Source organism: Cydia amplana, chromosome 26 (genome assembly GCF_948474715.1).
Source record: "Cydia amplana chromosome 26, ilCydAmpl1.1, whole genome shotgun sequence".
In the NCBI taxonomy this organism is placed as follows: Eukaryota; Metazoa; Arthropoda; class Insecta; order Lepidoptera; family Tortricidae; genus Cydia; species Cydia amplana.
Genome location: NC_086094.1, coordinates 2,401,664 through 2,429,075, shown reverse-complemented (window position 1 = coordinate 2,429,075; position 27,412 = coordinate 2,401,664). Strand labels below are relative to the sequence as shown.

The 27,412-nt window shown below is 45.2% G+C and overlaps 1 protein-coding gene across 1 annotated transcript; it reads left to right on the top strand.

Moving 5' to 3' along the window:
• LOC134660137 (ruvB-like 2) lies at positions 1-26,385 on the top strand. The gene is made up of 12 exons (XM_063515850.1): positions 1-131; positions 304-490; positions 1,468-1,584; positions 1,874-1,955; positions 2,288-2,447; positions 3,966-4,062; positions 5,701-5,832; positions 6,821-6,933; positions 8,148-8,368; positions 15,168-15,306; positions 24,694-24,805; positions 26,314-26,385. Exons 1-12 carry the CDS (start codon positions 126-128, stop codon positions 26,346-26,348), a joined length of 1,401 nt encoding a protein of 466 aa, XP_063371920.1. The 5' UTR covers positions 1-125; the 3' UTR covers positions 26,349-26,385.
• Positions 26,386-27,412: the final 1,027 nt, after the last annotated feature.

Here is a 27,412-nt window from a genome sequence, read left to right as displayed (position 1 = left end):
GCGCATTGTGCTATTTTTTTTTAAACACACTTGTCAAACAAATTGTTTAGGAGTGCGGCTTTGCCGAATATCTTCAGATTTCTCGTAATTTACCTATAATTTCACGTATTAAAGAAGTGTAAAACATGGCTGTAAGTATTTCTATTACTACAAAGTATGTAATTAGTTATTCCTGTGGCTTTTATAACATTTTATTGTGCTAACATGGTCGTCGCAGTTTTAGGTTATCTTTTAGAAAACCTTTAATAAATTGTAATTTTAAGTAAGAATCCAATGAAAATAAATAAATGTGCCCTATTTCAGTCTCTAGCAGCAGCACAAGTGCAAGAAGTGCGCTCCATAACGCGCATAGAGCGTATAGGGGCACACTCCCATATCCGAGGATTAGGTCTGGATGATTCTCTGGAGCCCCGCGCCGTGTCGCAGGGCATGGTGGGCCAGAAGACGGCCAGGAAGGCCGCGGGCGTTGTCCTGCAGATGATTCGAGAAGGTATTACTGTGGTTGCTATGGTAATCGGTTGCATATTGATTTTTAGTGCAACCTATTTTATTTTTATTTTATTTTATTAGGTACACTAAACAGACATCGTACAATATCATAGGTAATACAATTGCACATTATGGCTTAAATCTAGCATGAGATCCAAAACAAGTGTACACAGCATGTTTTACAATTTAGTGGAAATATTACAAACTAATTAACACCATATTATAGCTACAGTGAAAAATATCAGAGAAGAAAAAACTATCCTATGGTTACCATAAATTTGCCCAACTTGGCCTACCATGGATGCCTGTGGAGGAACTGTACTGTTTCTAAATTTCTTAATAAAAAAATGCATTTATTTCAGACAAATAAGTGTCTATAGTTTTAACCCGTGGAGCGCCCTAACAAGACACGTGTGATAGTAACTCCATACTATTCTTGGTTCGGGGCGCTCCACGGGTTAATGAGTTACTTGATATGACTATACATATGTCTAGGGCTGCCATAGGTCTGGGTTTCCCCGGATTTGTCCTAGTTTAAAGGGTGTCCGGGGAGGTTTTCAGAAAGTAAACACCTTATTGAATTTAATTGTCTTTTTATTTTAATAATATTATTTTCGGACACATCCAGGGAAAAATTACGATTTACGCGAAATGCCCCGGGTATTAAGTCTTTGTCCAGTTCAGCGAATTTAAAGATGGCAGCCCTATATGTCTATAAAGTTGGACTTGAATGCTTATGCCAAATTTCTAATCACTTTTCTTTTTAATAATGTTATTGAGCATAATTATCCTTCATAAGCAATAATTTGGCCTAGGGTAAAGGCAACAATATCTAATTTTAAGGTAACAGTCACTGGTGATGGTCACTATGTGTTTAATTCAAGACTTATTTTCTTAAATATAAGAATTAATGATCATTGTTTGTCTGTCTAGTCCATTGGTCCTGTTCCTGTATCTAAAATATTTCATCCGCAATAGGTAAAATAGCCGGTCGAGCCGTGCTGTTGGCCGGACAGCCTGGTACTGGCAAGACGGCCATTGCCATGGGGCTGGCGCAGGCGCTGGGACCTGATACACCCTTCACTAGCATGGCAGGTAAGCTATCTTAAAATCAGGCACAAGATTTATTTGAGTAATATGTAAATGACCACCTATAACAATGATTTTCTAAGGGCCACTAGCACCATTCATTAACCCGGGGATAACCGGTTAAACCTAGATTTACCATGGTTACCAGTACAGTTTGACACTGGGTTACGGGTTTAACTGGTTAACCCCAGGTTTGTAGGGTGGTGCAAGTGGTCCTAAGTGACAGGGTTAAATTTTCCGTAATTTCTGATAGGCCTATACCCGGAAGTGTAATATGTATTTATTTTTCTTGTAGGCTCTGAGATCTATTCTCTAGAAATGAGCAAAACGGAAGCTCTCACACAAGCCATTAGGAAGTCTATTGGCATCAGAATCAAGTAAGTTATTTTTATACTAACATTCATTTACTTATTGTTTAGACACATACGCTGACATAGTGGCACTATATAAAATTGAGAACCATCTAAATCAGTGGTCGGCAACCTTTTAGCAGCCAAGGGCCACATAGTAGTTAACGAAGTTGACGCGGGCCGTACTTTGTTAATAATTATGACTTTATCAGACATTGTCGTTTGTCAATATTACATACAAAATGGCCAGGGAGGCTCGCGGGCCGCAAGTGACAAGTTCACGGACCCCATGCGGCACGCACATACGCATATACTAAATTCTCTTTGGTAACATTTTCACAAATATCTATTTCAACCAGGGAGGAGTCGGAAATTATAGAAGGTGAGGTAGTGGAGGTGGTGGTAGACCGCGCGGTTGGAGGGGCCGCGCGCGTCGGGCGCCTCACGCTCAAGACTACTGACATGGAAACCAACTACGATATGGGGGCCAAGATGATAGACTCCATGCTCAAAGAGAAGGTATTTAGAAACTGTTTACCAACTTCATTTATGTAGCATGTATGTTTTGAACAATAAAGATTTATTTATTATTATTATATATTTTGTAATTTCTCACAATCTGAACCAGGGATGTTGACGATGCAGATTGTTTGACATCCGCGGATGCGGATGCGGATATTTAAAGCCTCACATCCGCGGATGCGGATGCGGATGTCAAGATTTGGTACTAAAAAAACGTCAAATATTTCATTTTTAGTAATGTTTATTAAAAAAGAAACGAAACGTTTAGTATTTGAGCAAGAATATAGGTGCGTTCTATTTAATAGACAGTAACTTTGTCGACTTTTCGGGATCTAGACGATTTCGTTATTATATAATGACGAAATTACCTAGCCTTACGCCGCCGCTAAGACGTTCCTGTTACCGACTTGGTCGACATCCGCATCCGCATGAGGTACGCATCGATTTTATGCGGATGCGGATGCAAATGCGGATGTTGAAAATAATGCGGATGTTCCGCGGATGCGGATGTGAATATTCGCAACATCCCTGATCTGAACACGCGTCTAATGTCAAGTTATTAGGATTATTAAAATTTTATTTCATGTACCTGATGTACCCGTATTGTAATTTACAAACATTTTGCATGTTGGCTTCATGTCGACTGAATACTGATGCTAAAACTGTATTAAGACCTAATTGTAACCGTATACTGGCAAATAAACATTTCTATTTCTAAGGTTAGATTGCATGTTCAGATATTTTCAACATCTTGCTCGCTTCGACTGATTAAGGCGAAAGGGGACGACCATATCGAAACCGGTTTCCATACAAACGTATTCCCCATTTTCCTCTCTGGATATTAACGTCAATATAGGGAGGAAAATGAGGACTACGTTTGTATTTAGAATCGTCCGTTATCCTCTTAACGTCCGAACACGTACACAAAAGGTACAAGATATAAAATAATTATAAACTTTACTTTAAAACACGAAAGTTACTTTGACAGCGTATGCTTGAATACTCATATACGTACAGTGATCTACTTGAGCTCTCAAAACTGCGGTTTCAATATACCTATTTGACTATTTTACGCGTATAATATTTCTATTTGTCATCATTACTCATCATCTTCCTCGCGTTGTCCCGGCATTTATGCCACGGCTCATGCCTGGGGAGCCTGGGGTCCGCTTGGCAACTAATCCCAGTAATTGGCGTGGGCACTAGTCTTTACGAAAGCGACCGCCATCTGACCTTCCAACCCAGAGGGTAAACTAGGCCCGTATTGGGATTAATCCGGTTTCCTCGCGATGTTTTCCTTCACCGAAAAGCGACTGGTAAATATCAAATGATATTTCTTACATAAGTTCCGAAAAACTCATTGGTACGAGCCGGGGTTCGAACCCGCGACCTCCGGATTGCAAGTCGCACGCTCTTACCCCTAGGCCACCAGCGCTTCCCATAATATTTCTTTTTGTATAGTTCTTATTTTATAAATATCTCATGCTGTTAAGCTACATAACCCGTCTGTTTCAGGTACAAGCGGGTGACGTGATAACCATAGACAAGGCTACGGGCAAGATCAACAAGCTGGGTCGCAGCTTCGCTCGCGCCAGAGACTACGATGCCACAGGTGTGTATATACTTATATATATAAAAAAATTTTTTAAATAAAATTAGCTTACTGAGGCAAAGTCCTAAATTAAGTAAATCCATGTTAAAAACTAGATTAAAAGAATATCTTCTCAATTGAACAATATAAAAATTGTAAAGTGAACATAATTAGAAAATCGAAAAATAATGTAAGCAAACCAATTTATAGAAACAATACATTTTTGTGTGGTCTATGAAACTGTTAGTCTAAGTATATAATTAGTTAAATAGGTTAAGTGTATAAAACTGAGCGCATCTCGCCATCAAACGTAACAGTTTGGCGAGAATATAAATGTTTAGTAATTAAGATGTAAATTTAAATATATAAATAAATTAAAAAAAAAACTTAATAAATTCTAGCTTATTTACAAGCTATATAACGTGGTGGTGGCTTTATTTGGTACTAGAGCCCGCCCCGGCTTCGCACGGGTTAACAAATTATACATAAACCTTCCTCTTGAATCACTCTATCTGTTAAAAACAAAACCGCATCGAAATTCGTTGCGTATTTTTAATGATACTAGGCATACATAGGGACAGACAGACAGCGGGAAGTGACTTTGTTTTATACTATGTAGTGATATATAAAGTGTGCTAAACAGAAAATGTTAAATGACGTGTAACGCTTGTTATCATCTTATCAATAAACGATTGATTGATTGACTATTGGGTTTAAATCAACTTTGATTTTAATTCTGTGGCCCTAGTGAACAAGGGTACAAGTCTCGGGCAGCGCAGGTGTGAAAGGGTAAAGTTCCACGTAACACTTATGCTCTTTTACACCTAAGCTGCGCGAGACTTGCACCCTTTTCCACTAGGGCCACAAAATCCTGGTCACGGCACCACGTATAAATATGTACAGACTATTTTATTTTTATCACAATAGGGAGTATTACTGCAATGTTTTGCCGCCAGAGTGTAGCACTAGCGCCTTTAGTAAATCATAAACTTAATATACATACTTATCCCTTAACTGTTTTTTGACAAGTTTTCACAGACAATCGAATATGACATTGATACATCAAGGTGGTTTGTTTACAAAGGGCCTACCGGGAAACGCGAAATCGAAACTCAGCTATCTGCCTCTGTATTGCTCGAATATGCAAGAGTGATAGAGAGGTTAGATAACAAAATTTCGACTCTCGTTTGCGGTAGACCCGTAGACTGTGACTTATTGTGGGAGTGGCGCCCCCTACGCAGAGTTTCGCGTAATATTCCCTATTGCAAGAGTTATAGCCCTGTTGGACTTAGCATAGAGAAATATAGTAAGACAAGAGTGCTCACTCCATACATCAGTTCAGACTATTAATTTCAGTGTCGACATCTAGCATCGAGTAGCGGAACTATCAGTACTGCTACTTGACAATAGATGTATCACCGACCGGAAAGTCTTATCTCAACAGCATAAGACTTTCCGGTCGGTGCTACATCAATTGTCAAGTAGCAGTACTGATAGTTCCGCTACTCGATGCTAGATGCTAATAGTCTTTTTGGTACTAAAACTGATGTATGGAGTGAGCACTCTATGTATTTTTTTCTCTATGGTCTTAGTAAAATCTTAAAGAAAACTTAAAGTATGTATATAGCACTTGTAACACTTGTCATTTTGATTTGTCAGGCCAGCAAGCGCGTTTCGTGCAGTGCCCCGAGGGCGAGCTGCAGAAACGCAAGGAGGTGGTCCACACAGTCACCTTACACGAAGTCGACGTGATCAACTCGCGCACTCATGGCTTCCTCGCACTTTTCTCTGGTAAGTTTAGTCGTCTGGACTCTAAATGTAAGGTCTGAGTGGACGCTCATGTTGTGCGTGCCGCGGGGCGGGGCGTGCGGCGTGCATGTTAAACAAATGCGCACGTATAGGAGCGGCCTTAGTGCACGCTGCTCACATCACGAGTGAGCACACAGCCACGCTGCACGCGTCGCCGAGCGAGCCTCCACTCGGGCCTTACATTAAGCCATGAGACACTATTAATCTTATAATTATAACACATTATGTCCTAAATATGTATACTGTAAATTTACATTTAGATAACATATTAATCTTCATCTTCCTCGCGTTGTCCCGGCATTTTGCCACGGCTCATGGGAGCCTGGGGTCCGCTTGGCTACTAATCCCAGTAATTGGCGTGGGGACTCGTTTTTACGAAAGCGACCGCCATCTGACCTTCCAACCCAGAGGGTAAACTAGGCCCGTATTGGGATTAGTCCGGTTTCCTCACGATGTTTTCCTTCACCGAAAAGCGACTGGTAAATATCAAATGATATTTCGTACATAAGTTCCGAAAAACTCATTGGTACGAGCCGGGGTTCGAACTCGCGACCTCCGGATTGGAAGTCGCTATTAATATTAAAATATATTTAATATATTTTTTTACCTTTACCCGCTTTGTTTTACTTTTAAATCCAGCTTTACGATTATAATAACTCGATTGTAGATCACTTAGATTAGATTATACTATACTTTCAGCTCAGTCTCTAGAAATGTTTAGATATTATATTTCAAATTTCAATATCTAAAAATACTGTAGGTTTTTTTTTAATTGCAAATATTCATTGTCATGATGGCTGTAGGTGAGGTATAAGAAGTAATAAGAACGCATCGTAGGGTTATAAAAAAGTCATGACTGTAGCAAAAAAACTTACAGCAACGAAAAAAAACTAAGCACAATAACGGGTTATGAGTATAAAAGAGACAGTTTTTTTTTTTTCAAAATTTTATAAAATAAATGTGTTTGCAGGTGACACTGGTGAGATTAAATCTGAGATTCGCGAGCAGATCAACAGCAAAGTGGCGGAGTGGCGCGAGGAAGGCAAGGCGGAGATGATACCCGGAGTTCTATTCATCGACGAGGTACAGCCAGCAGCAGAAGTTGCTAAGCGGCATAGAGAAAAAAATACATAGAGTGCTCACTCCATACATCAGTTTTAGTACCAAAAAGACTATTAGCATCTAGCATCGAGTAGCGGAACTATCAGTACTGCTACTTGACAATAGATGTAGCCACCGACCGGAAAGTCTTATGCTGTTGAGATAAGACTTTCCGGTCGGTGCTACATCTATTGTCAAGTAGCAGTACTGATAGTTCCTCTACTCGATGCTAGATGTAGACACTGAAATTAATAGTCTGAACTGATGTATGGAGTGAGCACTCTATGTATTTTTTTCTCTATGTAAGCGGGCGGGGTGTTCAAAATTACCTTGGCACGCTCTTATCCTCTTAACAATAAAGTTGCGTCAAGATCATTTTGAACACCTCGCCCGCTTAGCAACTATTGCCGCGGACTGTAGGTACTTCATTTTCTAAACTCGGTGCTTTCCTTATTGCTTCCTAAACTTTTGAGTTGCAGAAGCCGTTATAAAGTCCTGAAATTTTATTTTAACCGTTGAAAAATAAGATGAAAGAAATAAAATAAAAAATGAATATTTATTAATTTTAATGAAATAAATTTCGCGATAGACCCGTTTATAAATGTGAGTTAATAAATAAGATGAAGTTCCAAATTTATAACCAAAACTAAATCTCTTGGGACCTCTATTTTTGTGTTTATCACGTTTTCTAGGTACCAATTGCATTTACTATTAAATTTTACTACGGCTAATTGTGTAAGGGTTCATCCACATATTACGTCCCTGCTACAGGGTACGGGGGGGTCATGTCAAGTGTGACAGTACGTATTAACATCCTATCTTTTTATTATGAAAAAGTGTGCCAAGGGCGAGGAGGGGGGGTTTAAAAATCTAAATGTGTGATGTAATTGGGTGGATCAACTATTTCTCGTTGTTATTCTCTCCGGTCACCCAAGAGACAATAGTAGCATAGTTTGTTAGAAGACATTGTACACCACCTTCTGACACGCTTGGTAGACGACCCTCAATGGAAAGAGTTCATAAGTATCACAATGAAGCGTGTTTGGTGAATTTAAATGCCTAAAAATCGGGTTTCAAAGAGTGACCCAAGAGAACGTAACCATGGCAACGAGTGACAAGAAAAAGTTGATTCACCCAATTAATGGATGACCCCTAAGAGTGTTCCATTGATTATAAAAAAAAATCTTTGTCCCCAGGCCCATATGTTGGACATCGAGTGCTTCTCCTTTCTAAACCGCGCTTTGGAGTCGGAAACAGCGCCTGTGGTTATAATGGCGACCAACCGCGGTATAACCCGCATCCGGGGCACCACCTACAAGAGCCCCCACGGTATACCGCTCGACCTGCTCGACAGAGCCATCATAGTGCCCACGCAGCCTTACGACCACAAAGATCTGAAGGAGATCCTCAATATCAGGTGAGTGTCAATAGCTAGCACTAGTTATATAGAGTCAGAGACAGTGCCTGTGGTTATAATGGCGACCAACCGCGGTATAACCCGCATCCGGGGCACCACCTACAAGAGCCCCCACGGTATACCGCTCGACCTGCTCGACCACAAAGATCTGAAGGAGATCCTCAATATCAGGTGAGTGTCAATAGCTAGCACTAGTTATATAGAGTCAGAGACAGTGCCTGTGGTTATAATGGCGACCAACCGCGGTATAACACGCATCCGGGGCACCACCTACAAGAGCCCCCACGGTATACCGCTCGACCTGCTCGACAGAGCCATCATAGTGCCCACGCAGCCCTACGACCACAAAGATCTGAAGGAGATCCTCAATATCAGGTGAGTGTCAATAGCAAGCACTAGTTATATAGGAAACGGCGCCTGTGGTTATAATGGCGACCAACCGCGGTATAACACGCATCCGGGGCACCACCTACAAGAGCCCCCACGGTATACCGCTCGACCTGCTCGACAGAGCCATCATAGTGCCCACGCAGTCTTACGACCACAAAGATCTGAAGGAGATCCTCAATATCAGGTAAGTGTCAATAGCAGGCACTAGTTATATAGGAAACAGCGCCTGTGGTTATTGATATGTATATACGTAACGAGTTATGGACCTACCGCCAGTCTCATAATAAATCGCCTACTGAACGGACGTGTGACTTTCCTTTATGCACCCTGCACATATACTACATTGGCGATCGACGATTAAAATAATATGGACTATTGATGCGTGCAAAAATACCATATTGTTTTTATTACTGTGATAGTGGTGTGTAAATATTTAACTGATTTGAGAGCGGTTAGTTTGTGGTGGATAATACACGTGGTACAAAAAATGTCGGTTGGGAAGATTAAGGCTTTCGAAGTAGCTTCTGGCAGTTGGACACAGTACATCGAGCGTTTGGAGATGTATTTTAAAGCAAACGACATTAAAGCGGAGGTGCAACTACCAACGTTAATAGCAGTCATGGGCGCGGACGCGTACGAGTTATTGAGAAATTTAACTAGCCCTAAGAAGCCCGCGGACATGAAATACGCAGATGTCGTTAAGATCATGCAAGATCATGTGGAACCCAAGCCTTCGTTTATGGCCGAGAGGTATCGTTTCCGGCTGCGGCGTCAGGGCGAAGAGGAAACCGTGGCTCAATACCTCACGGAGCTCAAGAAATTGTCCAAACATTGCGAGTTTGATACGTCATTAGAGGACAATCTCCGTGATCAGTTTACGTGTGGATTAAAAAACGACACTATCAAACAACGCCTTTTTGCCGAGAAAAGTTTGACCTATTCAAAAGCGGTAAGCCTTGCGCTCTCGTTGGAAGCGGCGGAGAGGGACGCAGCGACTGTAGAACGCCCAAGTGCGAGCGAGAGCAACGTTGCCAGATCGGACATGGCGGCCATAAATTCAATCACACCGGGACCACGTGGCGGAAATAGAGGCAATAACCGACAGAATAACAGTACCAGCACCAGCAATATGCCTAACAATGGCTCCAGATGTGCAGTTTGTGGACGGGAAGGCCACCGTGAAGCTGGTTGCCGCTATAAAAATTTCACGTGCAGCAAGTGTGGGTGCGTGGGGCATCTAAGGCGGGTGTGCCCGTCTTGGGACGCAGCTAGCGGCCAGGGTGCTACCAGGGGGCGCAGCTCGGGCGGCGCCAGGCGCGGCGCGGGCGCGGGCGGTCGCGGCTCTCGGCGCGCCTTTCACCACGTCCAGGCGGCACAAAATGAGACTCCAGGGGCCGACGAGGACAATTCGTCGGAAACTGATTTTGAAGAAAATTTGCATCATCTCTGCTTGAACGACTACAGTGCGGTAAGCATGTCTATGCACGTAGACAACATCATGTTAGAAATGGAAATAGACACAGGTTCCCCGATATCCTGCATTAGCAAGGAAAACTATTATAAATATTTTAGGCATAGGCCGATTAAGCCATTCAATTTGACATTTACATTTATTGATGGGAGTAAATTTAAACCGTTAGGAGTTATAAGACCAGATGTTGTTTACGAAGGGAAATTAAAAACCTTAGAACTGTTTGTTGTACAAGGGGGTACAACATCTTTGTTAGGCCGACAATGGCTAAGGGAGCTAGGGATTAAGATCCCAGTATTTAACTGTCAAACTGTGAGTAATGATGAACTGTGTAAATTACTCGACAGGTATAAGGAGCTATTCAGCGGCGGGTTGGGGCGGTTTACGGGCGGCAAGGCGACTCTTCGCGTGAAGGAGGGCGCGGCACCGGTGTACTGTCGCGCGCGGCCGCTGCCGTACGCGCTGCGCGACCGGGTGGACCACGAGCTGGACGAGATGCTGCGCAGCGGAGTCATCGAGCCCGTCGACACTTCCGAGTGGGCCACGCCCCTAGTGCCGGTACGTAAAGCTGATGGTGGGTTAAGGATTTGTGCCGATTACAAAATAACTCTGAACCCGAATTTGCTGATCGATAGGTACCCGCTTCCAAAAATTGATGATTTATTAGTAAGGCTGAATGGGGCTCGCGTTTTCTCGAAAATTGATTTAACTCAAGCGTATAATCAGGTAGAACTAGATAATTCGAAGCAGTATACGGTTATTAACACGCATAGGGGATTGTTTAAGTACAATAGGTTGGTCTACGGTCTATCTTCTAGTCCAGGTATTTTTCAGAGAATCATGGCTAATTTACTAAAGGATATTCCACACGTAGAGGTATTTTTAGACGACATTTTAATAGGCACACCAGACGTGGCATCGCATTTAGTGACATTGGACAAGGTTTTACAGAGATTGCATAGTCATGGCATGAAACTAAAAAAAAGTAAATGTTTCTTTTTTACTGAAGAAGTGAAGTACTTAGGTTTTATTATTTCTAAAGATGGCATTAAAGCCGACCCGGCCAAGATTGAGGCAATTGTTAAAATTCCACGACCACAGAACATAACAGAGTTAAAATCATTTTTAGGCGTCGTCAACTTCTATGCTAGGTTCGTGGCAAAGTTAAGCACCATATTGTCGCCTTTATATGACTTGCTTAGGAAGGGTGTAGCGTGGAAATGGGGTAAACAATGTGAAAATGCATTTAAAACAATTAAGCAGGTATTAGTAAGCGCCGAAGTATTGATGCATTACGATCAAAACAAACCCCTGATTCTTACGACAGATGCTAGTTCGCGCGGAATTTCCGGCGTGTTGACCCAACCCTGCGCCGGCGCCGGCGTCGGCGCGCGGCGGGGCGCGGCGGCGGAGCGGCCGGTCGCTTATGTCTCGCGCTCACTTAACGACGCGGAGCGTAATTATTCGCAAATCGACAGAGAAGCTTTAGCGATTGTGTTTAGTTTTGAAAAATTGCATCAGTTTTTATATGGTAGGCGTTTCGTGTTAAGGACTGATCATAAACCCCTAGTTAGTATATTTGGTCCAAAACAAGGTATCCCTGCTATGGTAGCGAGTAGATTGCAAAGGTGGGCGATCAAGCTGTCTGCTTATACCTACGACATAGAATACGTGAGGACAGACGCGAACGGCGCCGATGGGTTATCGCGCTTGCCGGTACCGGTTAAAAATGCGACGTCTATGGATGGCCCACCTCCAGAGCAAACCTATTTGCATTTTGTACAAAATGAAATGTTGTTGGACTACCACGAAATCAAAACACAAACTCAACGAGATCCAATTTTAGGTCGGGTTTTAAGTTATTTACGATCGAGTTGGCCACCTGAGATAGAAATAGATAATTTACGCCCTTATCATAACAGGAAAGGCGAACTTTATGAGGAATTAGGATGTGTTATGTGGGGCCATCGCGTTGTAATACCACAGAGCTGTCAGAAAAAAGTATTGGCCCTATTGCATGAAAGTCATATGGGGATTGTGAAAACTAAAGCATTCACAAGGAGTTATGTATGGTGGCCCGGCGTCGATGAGGCCGTGGAGGCCATGTGTCGCGCGTGCACGGTGTGCGCGGCCGAGGCCGACGCGCCGCCCCGGCACGGGCCCGCGGCGTGGCCATTCCCGGCGAGAGCGTGGTCCAGGGTGCACGCCGATTTTTTAGGCCCTATAGGTGGGGAAACTTATCTCATTTTAGTGGATGCACGATCAAAATGGTTGGAGGTCTTCCCCCGATGTAGCACTTCCGCGTGTAATACAATTGAAAAACTAAGCGAAGCTTTCGCTCGTTGGGGTCTGCCAAGACAATTTGTATCAGATAATGGACCGCCGTTTACTAGTAGGGAATTTGCGGCATATTTGACAACTAATGGTATTGAACATTTGTTTTCTGCGCCATATCACCCGGCATCGAACGGAGCAGCGGAAAATGCCGTGCGCACTATCAAAAAGGTTATTAAAAAAGCTGTTAGGCAAAAGCAAAATATAAATATTGCAATCAATACATTTTTATTACATTATCGGAACACCGAACACTGCACAACGGGTGAAAGTCCGGCGGCATTAATGCTGGGTAGGCAAATACGTACAAAATTAGATGCTATTAGACCAGATTGTGAGAAAAAGGCGCGCGAGTCCCAAAAGAAACAAATGTCTAGTACTGCAGGTATAAAACGTGTATTTCAGCCGGGCGAACTCGTTTGGGCACGGCAATACCAGGGCGACACCAAATGGACACCGGGCCAGATATTACGGAGAGAGGGAACAACCGACTACACAGTGTTAGATAGCTTAGGCAGGGGGTCCCATAGACACGTCGATCAGCTAAAGCGGCGTTCAGGTGTTTTAGTGTGTCCACCAGATCCATCAGCTTTACTCTTACCACAGGGCAGACCATCGGAACAAGGGAGCACGGCTAAAGAGGCTGCAGTCACTCCAAGTACGCCAGGTCAAGCGGGATCATCGGCGACACCGCCAGATACTCCGGCGCGCAAGGTCATCACACCCGGAAGCACGCGACACAGTACACCGCCATCACCTACCGCTGGTCCCAGTAATGATCCCCAATCGTCGCCCTTGCCGACACCGGAACCGCCTCAACCCCGCCATGTTAGGGAGTGCCGGCTTTTAAATCCACCGAAATATAAATTTTAGTTAGGTAATTTTGTTTTTAGGATTTTATCACGATACCTATTACAAGCAATAAGTAATCTTACCATTGATATACCTACCTTACCTCGTGGCAATAAGGATCACAAATAGTTAGTTGTGTGACAATAATAAATTACCTATCTAAATAGTAGTAAGTAAATAATTAATTATTTAGGTTAACCTACTGATACGTTGTTAATTGGGTATCATAAAATAAATGTTTCTTTGTTAAAACTTTTTCTTTTGTTACATGTGTGTAGATGAATATTTACCTATATTTAAATTGTTTAAGTTATACTACCTATATTACTGTTTAGAATCAATGCCATACTTAAATACGTTGATCTACAGGAAGGTCAGTAACCCTTCTGCGAGAGTAAACAACTTAATTAAATGTTATACTTACCTATGTACGTTCCTATGCCTACAGCTCACCAGCTGATCTGCATTCCGATTTACGATGACCTTGTTTAGTTACCGATAAAAAGTAAGATGTTAACTATTTACATATGTTGCACTCCAGTTTAGCATTGTGACGTGTAGATATAGTTTTTTTTATGTAGTACATATTAAGAAGAGAGTAAGAGATAGTTACTTATTTGTTAAAATGTATAACGGTGATAATGGTGGATAGGTACTTAAATGATAAGAGTTTTGTTGGCCGACTGAGATTGAAGTTTTTCTTTTTTTTAAGACTATTTATGTTTATGTTTAAGAAGAGAGTAATGATATGTATATACGTAACGAGTTATGGACCTACCGCCAGTCTCATAATAAATCGCCTACTGAACGGACGTGTGACTTTCCTTTATGCACCCTGCACATATACTACAGTTATAATGGCGACCAACCGCGGTATAACCCGCATCCGGGGCACCACCTACAAGAGCCCCCACGGTATACCGTTGGACCTTCTGGACCACGCTATAATAGTTCCTACACAGCCTTATGACACCCGTGGATATAATGTGCTAATTATGGCACTAGTGCTGTAAAGTAGCACCATATGTACTGTAAAAACATTAATCGCATCGCATACTTTAACATTTCAATATGCTGTTAGTTGTGGGGTGAGGTAATTGAGGTAATTCCATTCGGGGCGGAGTGAGGTGTGTCCATTTTGTAACTGGCCACCGGACAATAACTGGTCACCCTAAATTAAAAATGAATTCTATTCACCTATATACAGAATTCATTTTAGTATAAGGTTTCAATAACTGGCCAGCATAACTAGCTGCTTTATACTAAAATGAATCCTGTTTATAGGTGAATAGAATTCATTTTTAGTTTAGAGTGGCCAGTTACTGGCGAATTATCCTACCTACATAATTTGGCAATTCAGTCCGGTCTGATTCCCCATACATCTCATGATACAAGCTGTGCCTATGGGGATCAATGTAACATTTATCTGGGTTAATCAACTTTTTCTTGTCACACGTTGCTATGGTTACGGTCTCCTGAGTCACTCTTAAAATTCAAGGTGTTTCGTATTTAAATGAACCAAACTAGCATTTTATGGTAGTTATAAGACCTTTCTATAATGGAACATCTACTGAGCATGTTAGTAGAACATGGTACAGCAGTTCTTCTAACAATCTATGCTACTATTGTCTCCTGGCTGATGGGACAGAATAACAACAAGAAATTGTTGATTGACCCATCTGTGTATAGATTGAATGATTGGCAAATAATTTTTTTTTTTTAATATTTTATCTGTGCCAATATCTTTACCAGATGCGAAGAAGAGGACTGTCAGATGTCAGGCGACGCCCTGACAGTGCTGGCTCGGCTCGCCACGGAGACATCTCTTCGGTACGCCATACAGCTCATCACCACAGCCTCGCTCGTCGCCAAAAGAAGGAAGGCTACTGAGGTACGGAACAGGGATGTTGCGGATGCCGATTTTTTGACATTTTTAAAGGCTCACATCCGCGGATGCAGATGTCAAGATAGGTCCATAAAAAACGTCAAATATTACATTTTAGTAATTTTTATTTCGTAAAATCGGCCAAGTGCGAGTCGGACTCGCGTTCCAAGGGTTCCGTACATTAAGTCCCATTCACGCTTGACTGCCTAACATAAAATGAACACGACCCAATGGGTCATTGGCTATGGGCTATTGTAGGTAAGTCCCACTCACGCTTGACTGCTCATTTCTAATAGGTTTTTTTGGCTAATATAAAAATTTTACCTTCCAATAAAATTATTATTATGTTTCCTTCCACGTCTGAGATCTTCATTGAGAGCGTAACGCCTCCGGTGACCGATAGATGCCGCTAGCGTCTATGTAGTCGCTCCGCCGCCTCGCCGTGACGTAGTTCCGCTTCCCTTTCCTGCAAACAGACGCCCGCCCCCCGCCACTCGCCGCCGCCATGTCATTGTTGAGGAGAAGTACCGTCGGTATAAAAGTAGCTTAGTAGCCTGCCAGGAAGGCATTACTCAGATCTCAGACGTGGAAGGAAACATAATAATAATTTTATTGGAAGGTAAAATTTTTATATTATGTGTTCCGTTCCACGTCTGAGATCTTCATTGAGACCTGTTTATTATCTCCTGGTGGCGAGTCAGCGGGCGCGCAAGCGTTAGGGCTACACCTACTGTCATATAACTCAGAGAAAGAGTAAATATATATACGCCTTATTGCAACCCATGAAATCACAATAACTCGTTATAATGATGCTATAATATGCTTATCTATGTAATTGCCTGGGCTACAGTGTAGTAGGGTAAGGTCATTGACCCTGTGGCCTGATGCTAACAGTAAAGGTGCGGCAGCTCTTCTATTATAGGTACGTTGCAGGATTATTCAAGTTAGGGCAAGTAATTTGAATAAGATTTCTCGCGTCCCAAGCTGGTGGTTTGGGAGGCGCTGGTCTCGCTATGTCCGATAGTGGTTCACATACAGCACTTGTTACAGGCTTCTGAACAAGTATCATTCTAAAAGCTAACATGGAGAATAGAAATAGATGTCCGAGATAGCTTGCTACTTCACTGGGTATTAGAGGTACCTGGCAGTCGATCTCATTTTTGATGCACCATGAAGATCATTTCTACATTGTGGGCGTACAGCGACCTCGACGAGGGGACGATCTAGGGAGTGCTCCCCGGTACTGGTTTTCTAGACAACCAGTACCGGAACCGGAAATAGCCGGTTATCGCCGGCTCGGTGTTGGAGCGTCCTATCTGACAGGAGCTACACCTCGATTCTTAAGGTCGTTGACTTGTAAGGGATGGTGGTCTGACGTTGTGTTCACTAGGACCGCCGGTAAATTGCAAGCTTACCACAGCTCTCCTCATCACGCCGTCACAGTAAACAGACTAGCCTGGGAGGTGGAGATATCCATGCCAAGTCGTATCACCGGCAGCTGCCAAACGCGTCGTGGTAGCACTTCAAAGAGTCGATTAAGACATACCGTGGTACAGTGCGAGGGCTCTCGAAAGCGGAGAGGCCGACCAACAAGGTGCCTATCAGGCGAAGATAGCTCGGCGGCTTCTGGGCGCAGCTGCCACTCGGGGGACGCAGTGACTTTTTGATAAACCGTCGCCTTTGGGGGTTATACCGACCTGGTAAGTTGCAAGGAACCAGCGCGAACTATAGACGATCTGCTGGCATCAGCAGTTTTTTCGACAACCGTAGTAACGGTTGTATGTTTGTAGTACACTCCTGTCGTCAGCGCTGCAGGTGCGGCCCGTTAACGATTACTCTCCACTTGAAGGGCCTCACTTCGTACATTGTCTACCATTATTAACGGACTACAGGTATAAGGTGAGGACTACGACGGTGCAATCTCCATAAACTAAGGTTTGCGAATTTGAGACTGAACAGGAGGCATCGAGTATAGTTTCTGTGAGAAACTCGGCAGCAAGGCAGGTCTGTATGTTGAGAAAACGAAAAACCTTCAGTCAAACTTGTATAGGAGCATGGTAGCATGCTTTTAAGGAAATCGCACTGATGAAATCAAGTCTAAAATCGATTTTGGCGCTTTGCTTAACAAAACTGTTTCGATAAAGTCGAAGACAGACATCAGATATTATAAGTTTCTTCTATGGTAAGTATATTGACGAGCAGAGTCGGGTGAGGAGTTAGTGGAAGTCAAACACCTTATGTGTGCTAGTATAAGAACATTCTGAACCTTTATTCTCTAAATGCCTATTGTTTTATACACGTTAGGTTGCGCTGACACAAGCAATATGCGTTTATGTCGCAGTAAACCAAAGCGTTACTGCTAAACACTAAAAGTGGACATTTACCACATTACACCTCCCCCGAAAGTTCCTCTCACCGCCGGGGTGGCAGAAGAAAAAATTTAAACGCATGTTACTTGTTTACAATTTTTTCTGAAATCAATAAAAAAAAAAGTTAATAAATTGTATAGGTATAATGGAAACAATCTTTACTTAACTTGATTTTATGTGTCGTATTAATGTCGTAGTCCTTGTAAAAAAATATCGTTAATAAGAAAATATTATTCACTTCACTTAAAATGTTATCATCTCTCAAACGTTAAAATATTATTTTACTTCCTTTTCTCATAAATATAAATCTCCTTCTTTAAAACATTTACTATTCATATTCAACTTTAAAACATTTAAAAACAATTGGTATTCAACTTTAAAATATTCACTCGCTGTTTATAGTTACGGTATCTCCCATATTTCTGATAAAAAATAAACTAATGCCGTATTAAATGTTAAGCCTTTCACGGACACCTATAAGGTCGACTATGATCAAGGACATAACTGGGTTGCGCCTCTGTGCGCACCCTTCACCTATCAATGCTATCCATAGCAATTCTTCAATAAACACCTAGGGCATGGTCACCCTTTATCAACTCTATAAAATGGCATATCAGGCCAGGCTGTACGGCTCTGCCTGTACCTAGAGACACAAATACATTAAGACAATAAGTCTCCTACAACTTTCACGGAGGATACTGTATATCACACTATGATCCAGTACGAAGGACTAGTGCTCTAGCTATAAGGTCACATTTTATAAATAAATGTGCCTAAACTCCTTAAAACTTTCAAACTTGTACCGTGCTGTAAGCTTTCTATAAAATAAACATTAGTATTTAACTTCCAAAATTTAAAAAAAATGATGTAATAAATCAAACTTTCGCTGTATATCAGGTGATCAGTCCGACACGTAGCTAAAGTATCAATCGTTACTATGAAACAATAAAATAATTTTATTGAATTGAGTTGTTAATTATTTAATCGTTATGCGATGTATCAAATTTCATTCATCGCTTATTAAAATATTCTAACTCGCGGCAAAGTCTCGCGGCCTAGTTAAGTTTTCTGTCGACGTGCGCACAACGTGTGGCACGCGCTGCAAATTGCAACATACATGATTGAGGACACTATTCGACACTTTTAATTTTTATATTATATTATGACTTCTTATGAAAAATTTGTATGCTCGAAACGAAATTGAGTTTAGCGACAACCTTTAATAATTATGAACGATTTAAATATGACTGTTACTGAATTGGAAAAAAATGCTGGCTTTTAGAGAAAATTAATTAAAATCATAAATTACATGTAGGATTTACATCCTATTGCTGCGTGGCTGGCCGTCCTCGGCTTCGTCTTTGTCCGGTCCGATGCGAGTTCGCGACCGGCATTCTTGGCAGCTGTTGGCGCGGCCTGGCGAGCTGGCACTTCCACGTGGCACTCGCTTGACGTTTCATATGGCTGGCTGGCTCTGCTTCCGATGACGATGACGGGCCGGGCTAACCCTGGACTCCCTCGAGCATGGGCCGGGATAACCCTGGACACCTCTTGATATGGGCCGGGATAACCCTGGACACCTCTTGATTTGCGAGCCGGGATAACCCTGGACAACGCTCTTCTTTCTTCCTTCTTCGTCTCTTCTTAATTTCTTTTCTTAACGCGGTTTCCGCTTTTTGATGTTGGTTGGTTCTTCTCAGGTTGTTTCTTGATTCTTGATAAGCTGGTTGGTTCTGACTGCGTGGATTGGTGTTGAAAAAGTGGTTCTTCTTTTTTTTTTCTTGCTTGATTTTTCCTTCTTTCTTGAGTGTTAGTTCCTTGTTGGTTCACTGGTCTGGATCGCCATCAGATATTATAAGTTTCTTCTATGGTAAGTATATTGACGAGCAGAGTCGGGTGAGGAGTTAGTGGAAGTCAAACACCTTATGTGTGCTAGTATAAGAACATTCTGAACCTTTATTCTCTAAATGCCTATTGTTTTATACACGTTAGGTTGCGCTGACACAAGCAATATGCGTTTATGTCGCAGTAAACCAAAGCGTTACTGCTAAACACTAAAAGTGGACATTTACCACATTACAGACAGATGGCAACTGCTGGAGTCCTCCTGGCCCCTTTCTCTTGGCACCGGAAACACAAGCTCGTTCAGGCGCAGCGGGTTTATTTGTCCCATTTTGTTTATTAGGGGCTTGGCGAACGAGTTCGTCTTTGTAAGACGGAACTTAAGCTGGAGAGCGCGGGCAAGCAGAGAGATAATTATGTGAACACTGCAAACCTTTTCAATGCCTTCAACCTCGGTTTCGAGCGGAGCACACGGGACCTTGTCTGCCGTCGCCTTGGCGACGGAGGAATCCTTAACCGAAAGCAAGAGTTTAGCGGTCTGCTCGTGCTGTTGCACCATAGCTATAAGCGCCTGCGTACCTCAATGGGGCCATGTGGACAGGGAAAACTGGTACCGTGGCACACGTGGCGCCGGACGGCGGCGGCGTGGCGCCCGGCCGGCGTCGGCTTGGCGGGCTGCATCGACACGGCCGCTGGCGATATCATTGGGAACGGCAGCAGGTAAGTTTTCTTACGAACAGAACATGGGTGCCATTGCAAAGGACGACAGCGTCGTACTTGCAGCATCGACGTAATTGCCGGCGCTATCATGGCAACCGCCGCCGCTCGGAAGGTGCCGGTGCGTGAGGTGGGCGGCGTCATCGTGGCGGCAGCCACCGCCAGCTCGGGAGGCGCCGGCGCGTAACGCGAGAGGCGCCATCGTGGCGGCAGCCATCGCCAGCTCGGGAGGCGCCGGCGCGTGACGCGAGAGGCGCCATCGTGGCGGCAGCCACCAACAGCTCGGGTGGCGCCGGCGCGTGACGCGAGAGGCGCCATCGTGGCGGCAGCCACCGCCAGCTCGGGTGGCGCCATCGTGGCGGCAGCCACCAACAGCTCGGGAGGCGCCGGCGCGTGACGCGAGAAGCGCCATCGTGGCTGCAGCCACCGCCAGCTCAGGAGGCGCCGGCGCGTGACGCGAGAGGCGCCATCGTGGCGGCAGCCACCGACATCTCGGGAGGCGCCGGCGCGTGACGCGAGAAGCGCCATCGTGGCGGCAGAGGCGCCGGCGCGTTACGCGAGAGGCGCCATCGTGGTGGCAGCCACCAACAGCTCGGGAGGCGCCGGCGCGTGACGCGAGAAGCGCCATCGTGGCGGCAGCCACCGCCAGCTCGGGTGACGCCGGCGCGCGACGCGAGAGGCGCCATCGTGGCGGCAGCCACCGACAGCTTGGGAGGCGCCGGCGCGTGACGCGAGAGGCGCCATCGTGGCGGCAGCCACCGCCAGCTCGGGTGGCGCCGGCGTGCGACGCGAGAGGCGCCATCGTGGCGGCAGCCACCGACAGCTTGGGAGGCGCCGGCGCGTGACGCGAGAGGCGCCATCGTGGCGGCAGCCACCGCCAGCTCGGGTGGCGCCGGCGTGCGACGCGAGAGGCGCCATCGTGGCGGCAGCCACCGACAGCTTGGGAGGCGCCGGCGCGTGACGCGAGAAGCGCCATCGTGGCGGCAGCCACCGCCAGCTCGGGTGGCGCCGGCGTGCGACGCGAGAGGCGCCATCGTGGCGGCAGCCACCGACAGCTTGGGAGGCGCCGGCGCGTGACGCGAGAGGCGCCATCGTGGCGGCAGCCACCGCCAGCTCGGGTGGCGCCGGCGTGCGACGCGAGAGGCGCCATCGTGGCGGCAGCCACCGCCAGCTCGGGTGGCGCCGGCGTGCGACGCGAGAGGCGCCATCGTGGCGGCAGCCACCGACAGCTTGGGAGGCGCCGGCGCGTGACGCGAGAAGCGCCATCGTGGCGGCAGCCACCGCCAGCTCGGGAGGCGCCGGCGCGTGACGCGAGAGGCGCCATCGTGGCGGCAGCCACCGACAGCTTGGGAGGCGCCGGCGCGTGACGCGAGAAGCGCCATCGTGGCGGCAGCCACCGCCAGCTCGGGAGGCGCTGGCGCGTGACGCGAGAGGTGCCATCGTGGCGGCCAGCTCGGGAGGCGCCGGTGCGTGAGGCGAGAGGCGCCATCGTGGCGGCCAGCTCGAGAGGTGCCGGTGCGCGAGGCGGGCGGCACCCTTGTGGCGGCCCGCCACCGGTTCGCAGGTGCGTGAGGCGAGAGGCGCCATCGTGGCGGCCGGCGCCATCGTGGCGGCCGCCACTGGCTCAGGAGGCGCTGGTGAGGCGAGAGGCGCCATTGTGGCGGCCAGCTCGAGAGGCGCCGACGCGTGAGGCGGGTGCCGCCATCGTGGCGGCCCGCCACTGTTTCGCTGGTGCGTGAGGCGCCATGGTGGCGGCCAGCTCAAGAGGCGCCGATGCGTGAGGTGGGCGGCGCCAATCGTGGCGGCAGCCACCGCCAGCTCGGGAGGCGCCGGTGCGTGACGCGCCATCGCGCCTGATGGACGTTGTCGGCTCAGGAGGCGCCGATGCGCGTGGCGGGCAGCGCCACCGTAGCGGGCGGCACTGTTGCCCGACGCCTTGATAGATGGCAACCGGCGCGGCGAACGGCCCCGCCGCTGTACTCGTAGTGTTTCCACAGAGTGGCTTCCACGTAACTTACCTTCCTTCCACTTTGAGCTCGAGATGCAGTAGCATGCTCCCCGTGGTCCGGTCCGCCTTCACCTTGGCGCCAGGACGGGACCGAGAGGTCCGCGATCCACCCGCGCCGCGACCGCAGCAACAGGAGCGGGCGCGTGACGTCTCTCGGAGTTCCGCGGACGGAAGCACCTGCGCTGCGACACTTCGGGCGCCGGCCCACAGCGTCGCGGCGTCTCGGAGTCACCTCGGACGACAAGAGAAAGTCGACGGCGCCGACGCGGCGAACGACACGAACTGTCGCGTCGAAAACTAACAACACGAGGTAATACTCCCGGGCTCCGAGCACGAGCACCGACCTCGGCCGACACCTGCGGTAATCGGACGAGAACCGGGGCTTTAGCGTCCAAGTAGGCATTCACAATGCGCTTCCGAACGCCAAATACAGCTAGAATATCATTAAACTGCCTTACCAGATGGTTTGAGACAATCCAAACCTATCCTATTGCAGCGCGGCCCCGGCACCCCCCCGCGCCGGGCCGGCCCCGCTCCCCGCGGCAGGCACGATGACGCACGTTCCTCTCCGAAGCGGAGCGACTTACGTTACCACGCGTTGTAACAAACGACACTTGAAACGACTTGTTGACGCACTTCCTACTTCACTCTCGAAAATGCGAGTTAACGGTAACGATTTTAGCAGCATGGCATGTAAAAGATAATTTAGCAAGAAAAAAGTGGGTAGAATCGAAAAGCACCGTTGGAAGATCGATCCCGAGAGCGCCAAAAGACTAGTAGTGGCGATCTCTGGCTATATCTCGCTATTTAATCGAACAAACTTTGGATCGGAAATTTTTAAAGCACCATGCTGCAAAAATGTTCGCAAAAAAATTTGCGGACCATCGGTCAGGACGGTCGACGAAACAATGACATGGCGGCGGCGAGTGGCGGGGGGCGGGCGTCTGTTTGCAGGAAAGGGAAGCGGAACTACGTCACGGCGAGGCGGCGGAGCGACTACATAGACGCTAGCGGCATCTATCGGTCACCGGAGGCGTTACGCTCTCAATGAAGATCTCAGACGTGGAACGGAACACATATTAACTAAATTGCCTAGCAGTACTTACGCCGATGCTAAGACGTTCCTGTACCGACCTGTTCCACATCCGCATCCGCATCAAACTCCGCATCGATTTTATGCGGATGCGGATGTTGAAAATGATGCGGAAGTTCCGCGGTTGCGGATGCGGATGCGGATATTCGCAACATCCCTGGTACAGAAATGTTTTATTTACCACAAAATTCACTTTAAAATATTAATTAATTTTGAAGTGAACACTTCTTTAGCGGCGCTGTGCACTTTTTGAGGGGGGGAAAAAATGTTAAACTCGCGACAGGTCACGTGACCGACAGATTCGACAGATTGATAATTCGTAAGACGGACACATGACACGTAAAAACTGTTACAATGCCATTGAGTTTCAACTTCTGCCGGCACTCCCGGAGTGCAACCCGTTGTTTTTTTATAATTTAAATACAAAAGTGGTCCACAAAAATACCTACACGTTCTCCTGTGTCACTCTTTAAAACGTGATTTTTAGGCATTTTAATTCACCAAACGCTTTTTTGTGATTCTTATAAACCCTTTCCATTGAGGGTCGTCTACCAAGCGTGTCAGAAGAAGGTGGTGTACAATGTCTTCTAACAAACTATGCTACTATTGTCTCTTGGCTGACCGGACAGAATAACAACAAGAAATAGTTGATCCACCCAATGTGTATGTCTATATTGGACAATCTTCAAAAAAATGTGAAACGTAATTAAACATAAATTATCTGGTGCTGTTAAAGTTTTATGAATATGCGGGTAAGTATTAAAGTAGTACCTTTTTTGCCTTTTATTTTGAAAAGGAGTGCTAAAACAAAAGAAACCATCAGTAGGAATGTAAAAAAAAGTTGCAACTGCAATACCAAATCAATATCAATATATATATATTTTTTTAAATAAATAAATAAATATTAAAGGGCATTTTTACACAAATTGGCTAAGCCCCACGGTAAGCTCAAGAAAGCTTGTGTTGTGGGTACTCAGACAACGATATATATAATATACAAATACTTAAATACATAGAAAACAACCATGACTCAGGAACATATATCTGTGCTTATCACACAAATAAATGCCCTTACCGGGATTCGAACCCAGGACCGCGGCTTCACAGGCAGGGTCACTACCCACTAGGCCAGGCCGGTCGGTATTTTATAAAACAAAGTCCCCTGCCGCGTCTGTCTGTCTGTATGTTCGCGATAAACTCAAAAACTACTGTACGGATTTTCATGCGGGTTTCACCTATCAATAGAGTGATTTTTGAGGAAGGTTTTCGTGTATAATTTGTAAAGGTTTCGTGTAAATTCGTTGAACTACCCGTGCGAAGCCGGGGCGGGTCGCTAGTTTTAAATGTAATAATGTATTTGTCAGGTGAGCATGGAAGATGTGATGAAGGTGTACTCCCTGTTCCTGGACGAGCACCGCTCGGAGCAGTTCCTCAAGGAGTACCAGGACGAGTTCATGTTCGACGACGGGTCTGGTGGTGAGTGCACCTTATATCTATTAGTATAAGGGTCATATTGGCAGGTGAGCATGGAAGACGTTATGAAGATGTACTCCCTGTTCCTGGACGAGCACCGCTCAGAGCAGTTCCTCAAGGAGTACCAGGACGAGTTCATGTTCGACGACGGGTCTGGTGGTGAGTGCACCTTATATCTATTAGTATAAGGGTCATATTGGCAGGTGAGCATGGAAGACGTTATGAAGATGTACTCCCTGTTCCTGGACGAGCACCGCTCAGAGCAGTTCCTCAAGGAGTACCAGGACGAGTTCATGTTCGACGACGGGTCTGGTGGTGAGTGCACCTTATATCTATTAGTATAAGGGTCATATTGGCAGGTGAGCATGGAAGACGTTATGAAGATGTACTCCCTGTTCCTGGACGAGCACCGCTCAGAGCAGTTCCTCAAGGAGTACCAGGACGAGTTCATGTTCGACGACGGGTCTGGTGGTGAGTGCGCCTTATGTCTATTAGTATAAGGGTCATTTTGTCAGGTGAGCATGGAAGACGTGTTGAAGGTGTACTCCCTGTTCCTGGACCAGCTCCGCTCGGAGCAGTTCCTCAAGGAGTACCAGGACGAGTTCATGTTCGACGACGGGTCTGGTGGTGAGTGCGCCTTATGTCTATTAGTATAAGGGTCATTTTGGTAGGTTGGTGGCGGTTGGTGGGCAAATAAAAAAAACGTGAAACAGATAGGGTAATTCGCCAGTAACTGGCTACCGGCCAATAACTGGCCACCCTAAACTAAAAATGAATTCTATTCACCTATAAACAGAATTCATTTTAGTATAAGGTTTCAATAACTGGCCAGCCTTCAATAACTAGCCACCTTATACTAAAATGAATTCTGTTTATAGGTGAATAGAATTCATGTTTTGTTTAGGGTGGCCAGTTACTGGCGAATTACCCTATTGTGCATTTGGTTAGTTTGGTCCATGTTAATGCTATATTTCATATTTTCATATCTATTTCCAATAGGTGAAAGGCATTATATGAAGTGCCCGGTCAATTTAATTATGTATTTCAATAGTAATTATCAAATTGCCCAATAAGTGATAGGCATTATGTAAAATGTCCGGGCAATTTAATTAATTATCAAATTGCCATCTCAAATTGGTCATTTTCATAATACCCGGGCACTATGAAAAATGCCCGATTTATCACTTGGTCCATAACATATGCATATTACATAATGTATCCACATTACATAATTGCGTTAATATTTAATCTGACAATCATTTGTACGTATTTTCTTAATCTGACGGTGAGAAGTTAGAAACATTATCCGTAAGACAAGGAAGGCCGCATAAATATCTAACACGATCTTATTCGTCGAGCCGTAAGAGCGTGTCACATATTTTTGCGGCCTTCGAAGAGTAACATATTATTGCAGGTGACTGTACGATGCATACAAATATCTGAACGCGCCTCTATTGTCAGGGCGTAACCTATATATTGCATGAATTTTCAACCAAAATGTGTTGTTTCAGATGGCCCGCAGCAAGCAATGGAGGTATCACAGTAAAATGGAAATGCGACCAAATATTTTAATATGAGGTATGTACAGTCGCCATCAGATATATCGTAGCGGCCAAGGTGTTCACAATATCTGAACACGCAATCCAACGCCCTGACAATAGGGAGTATTACTGCAATGTTTTGCCGCCAGAGTGCAGCACTAGTGACTTAAGTATACCATAGAGTAACTTATACATACTGTACCTTAAACTGTTTTTTGACAAGTTTTCACAGACAATAAAATATGACATTGATACATCAAGACGGTTTGTCTACAAAGGGCCTACCGGGAAACGCGAAATCGAAACTCGGCTATCTGCCTCTTTATCGCTCGAATATGCAAGAGTGATAGAGAGGTTAGATAACTAAATTTCGACTCTCTTGTATGCGGTAGACCCTTAGATTGACATACTGTGGGAGTGGCGCCCCCTACGCACACTTTCGCGTTAAATTCCCTATAGAGGCGTGTTCAGATATTTGTGAGCGCCTTGGCCGCTCCGATATATCTGATGGCGACTGTACCTAAAGGACCGCCAATGTACTATTTTATGTTAATGATTTTCCATCTGATTTTATTGATTTAAACATTTTAAACTAAAAGCAACATGATAACAAAATAACATGATTTATGTTAATCTTAAAGGGGCCCACTGATTAACAGTCCGCCGGACGATATTGGCCTGTCAGTTAGAACATAAAGTTGACAGTTCCGAACAACTGACAGGCCGATATCGCCCGGCGGACTGGTAATTAGTGGGCCCCTTTAGATTTTGCGAACAATATCAAATGTAGGCATTATATTTTTTGAAAGTCCCAAAAAATCCTAATTTCACCGAAGCCCTGTATTGCCTTGTCCTCGGTAAGAGAAACGCGGGTCACTATTTCATTGCGTGCACGTTTCAGTCATGACTAGCGACGCGCCCCGGCTTCGCACGGGTTAACAAATTATACATAAACCTTCCTCTTGAATCACTCTATCTATTAAAAAAACCGATCTAAATCCGTTGCGCAGTTTTAAAGATCTAAGCATACATGTGACATTACATTTTTGTTATACTATAATGTCACATG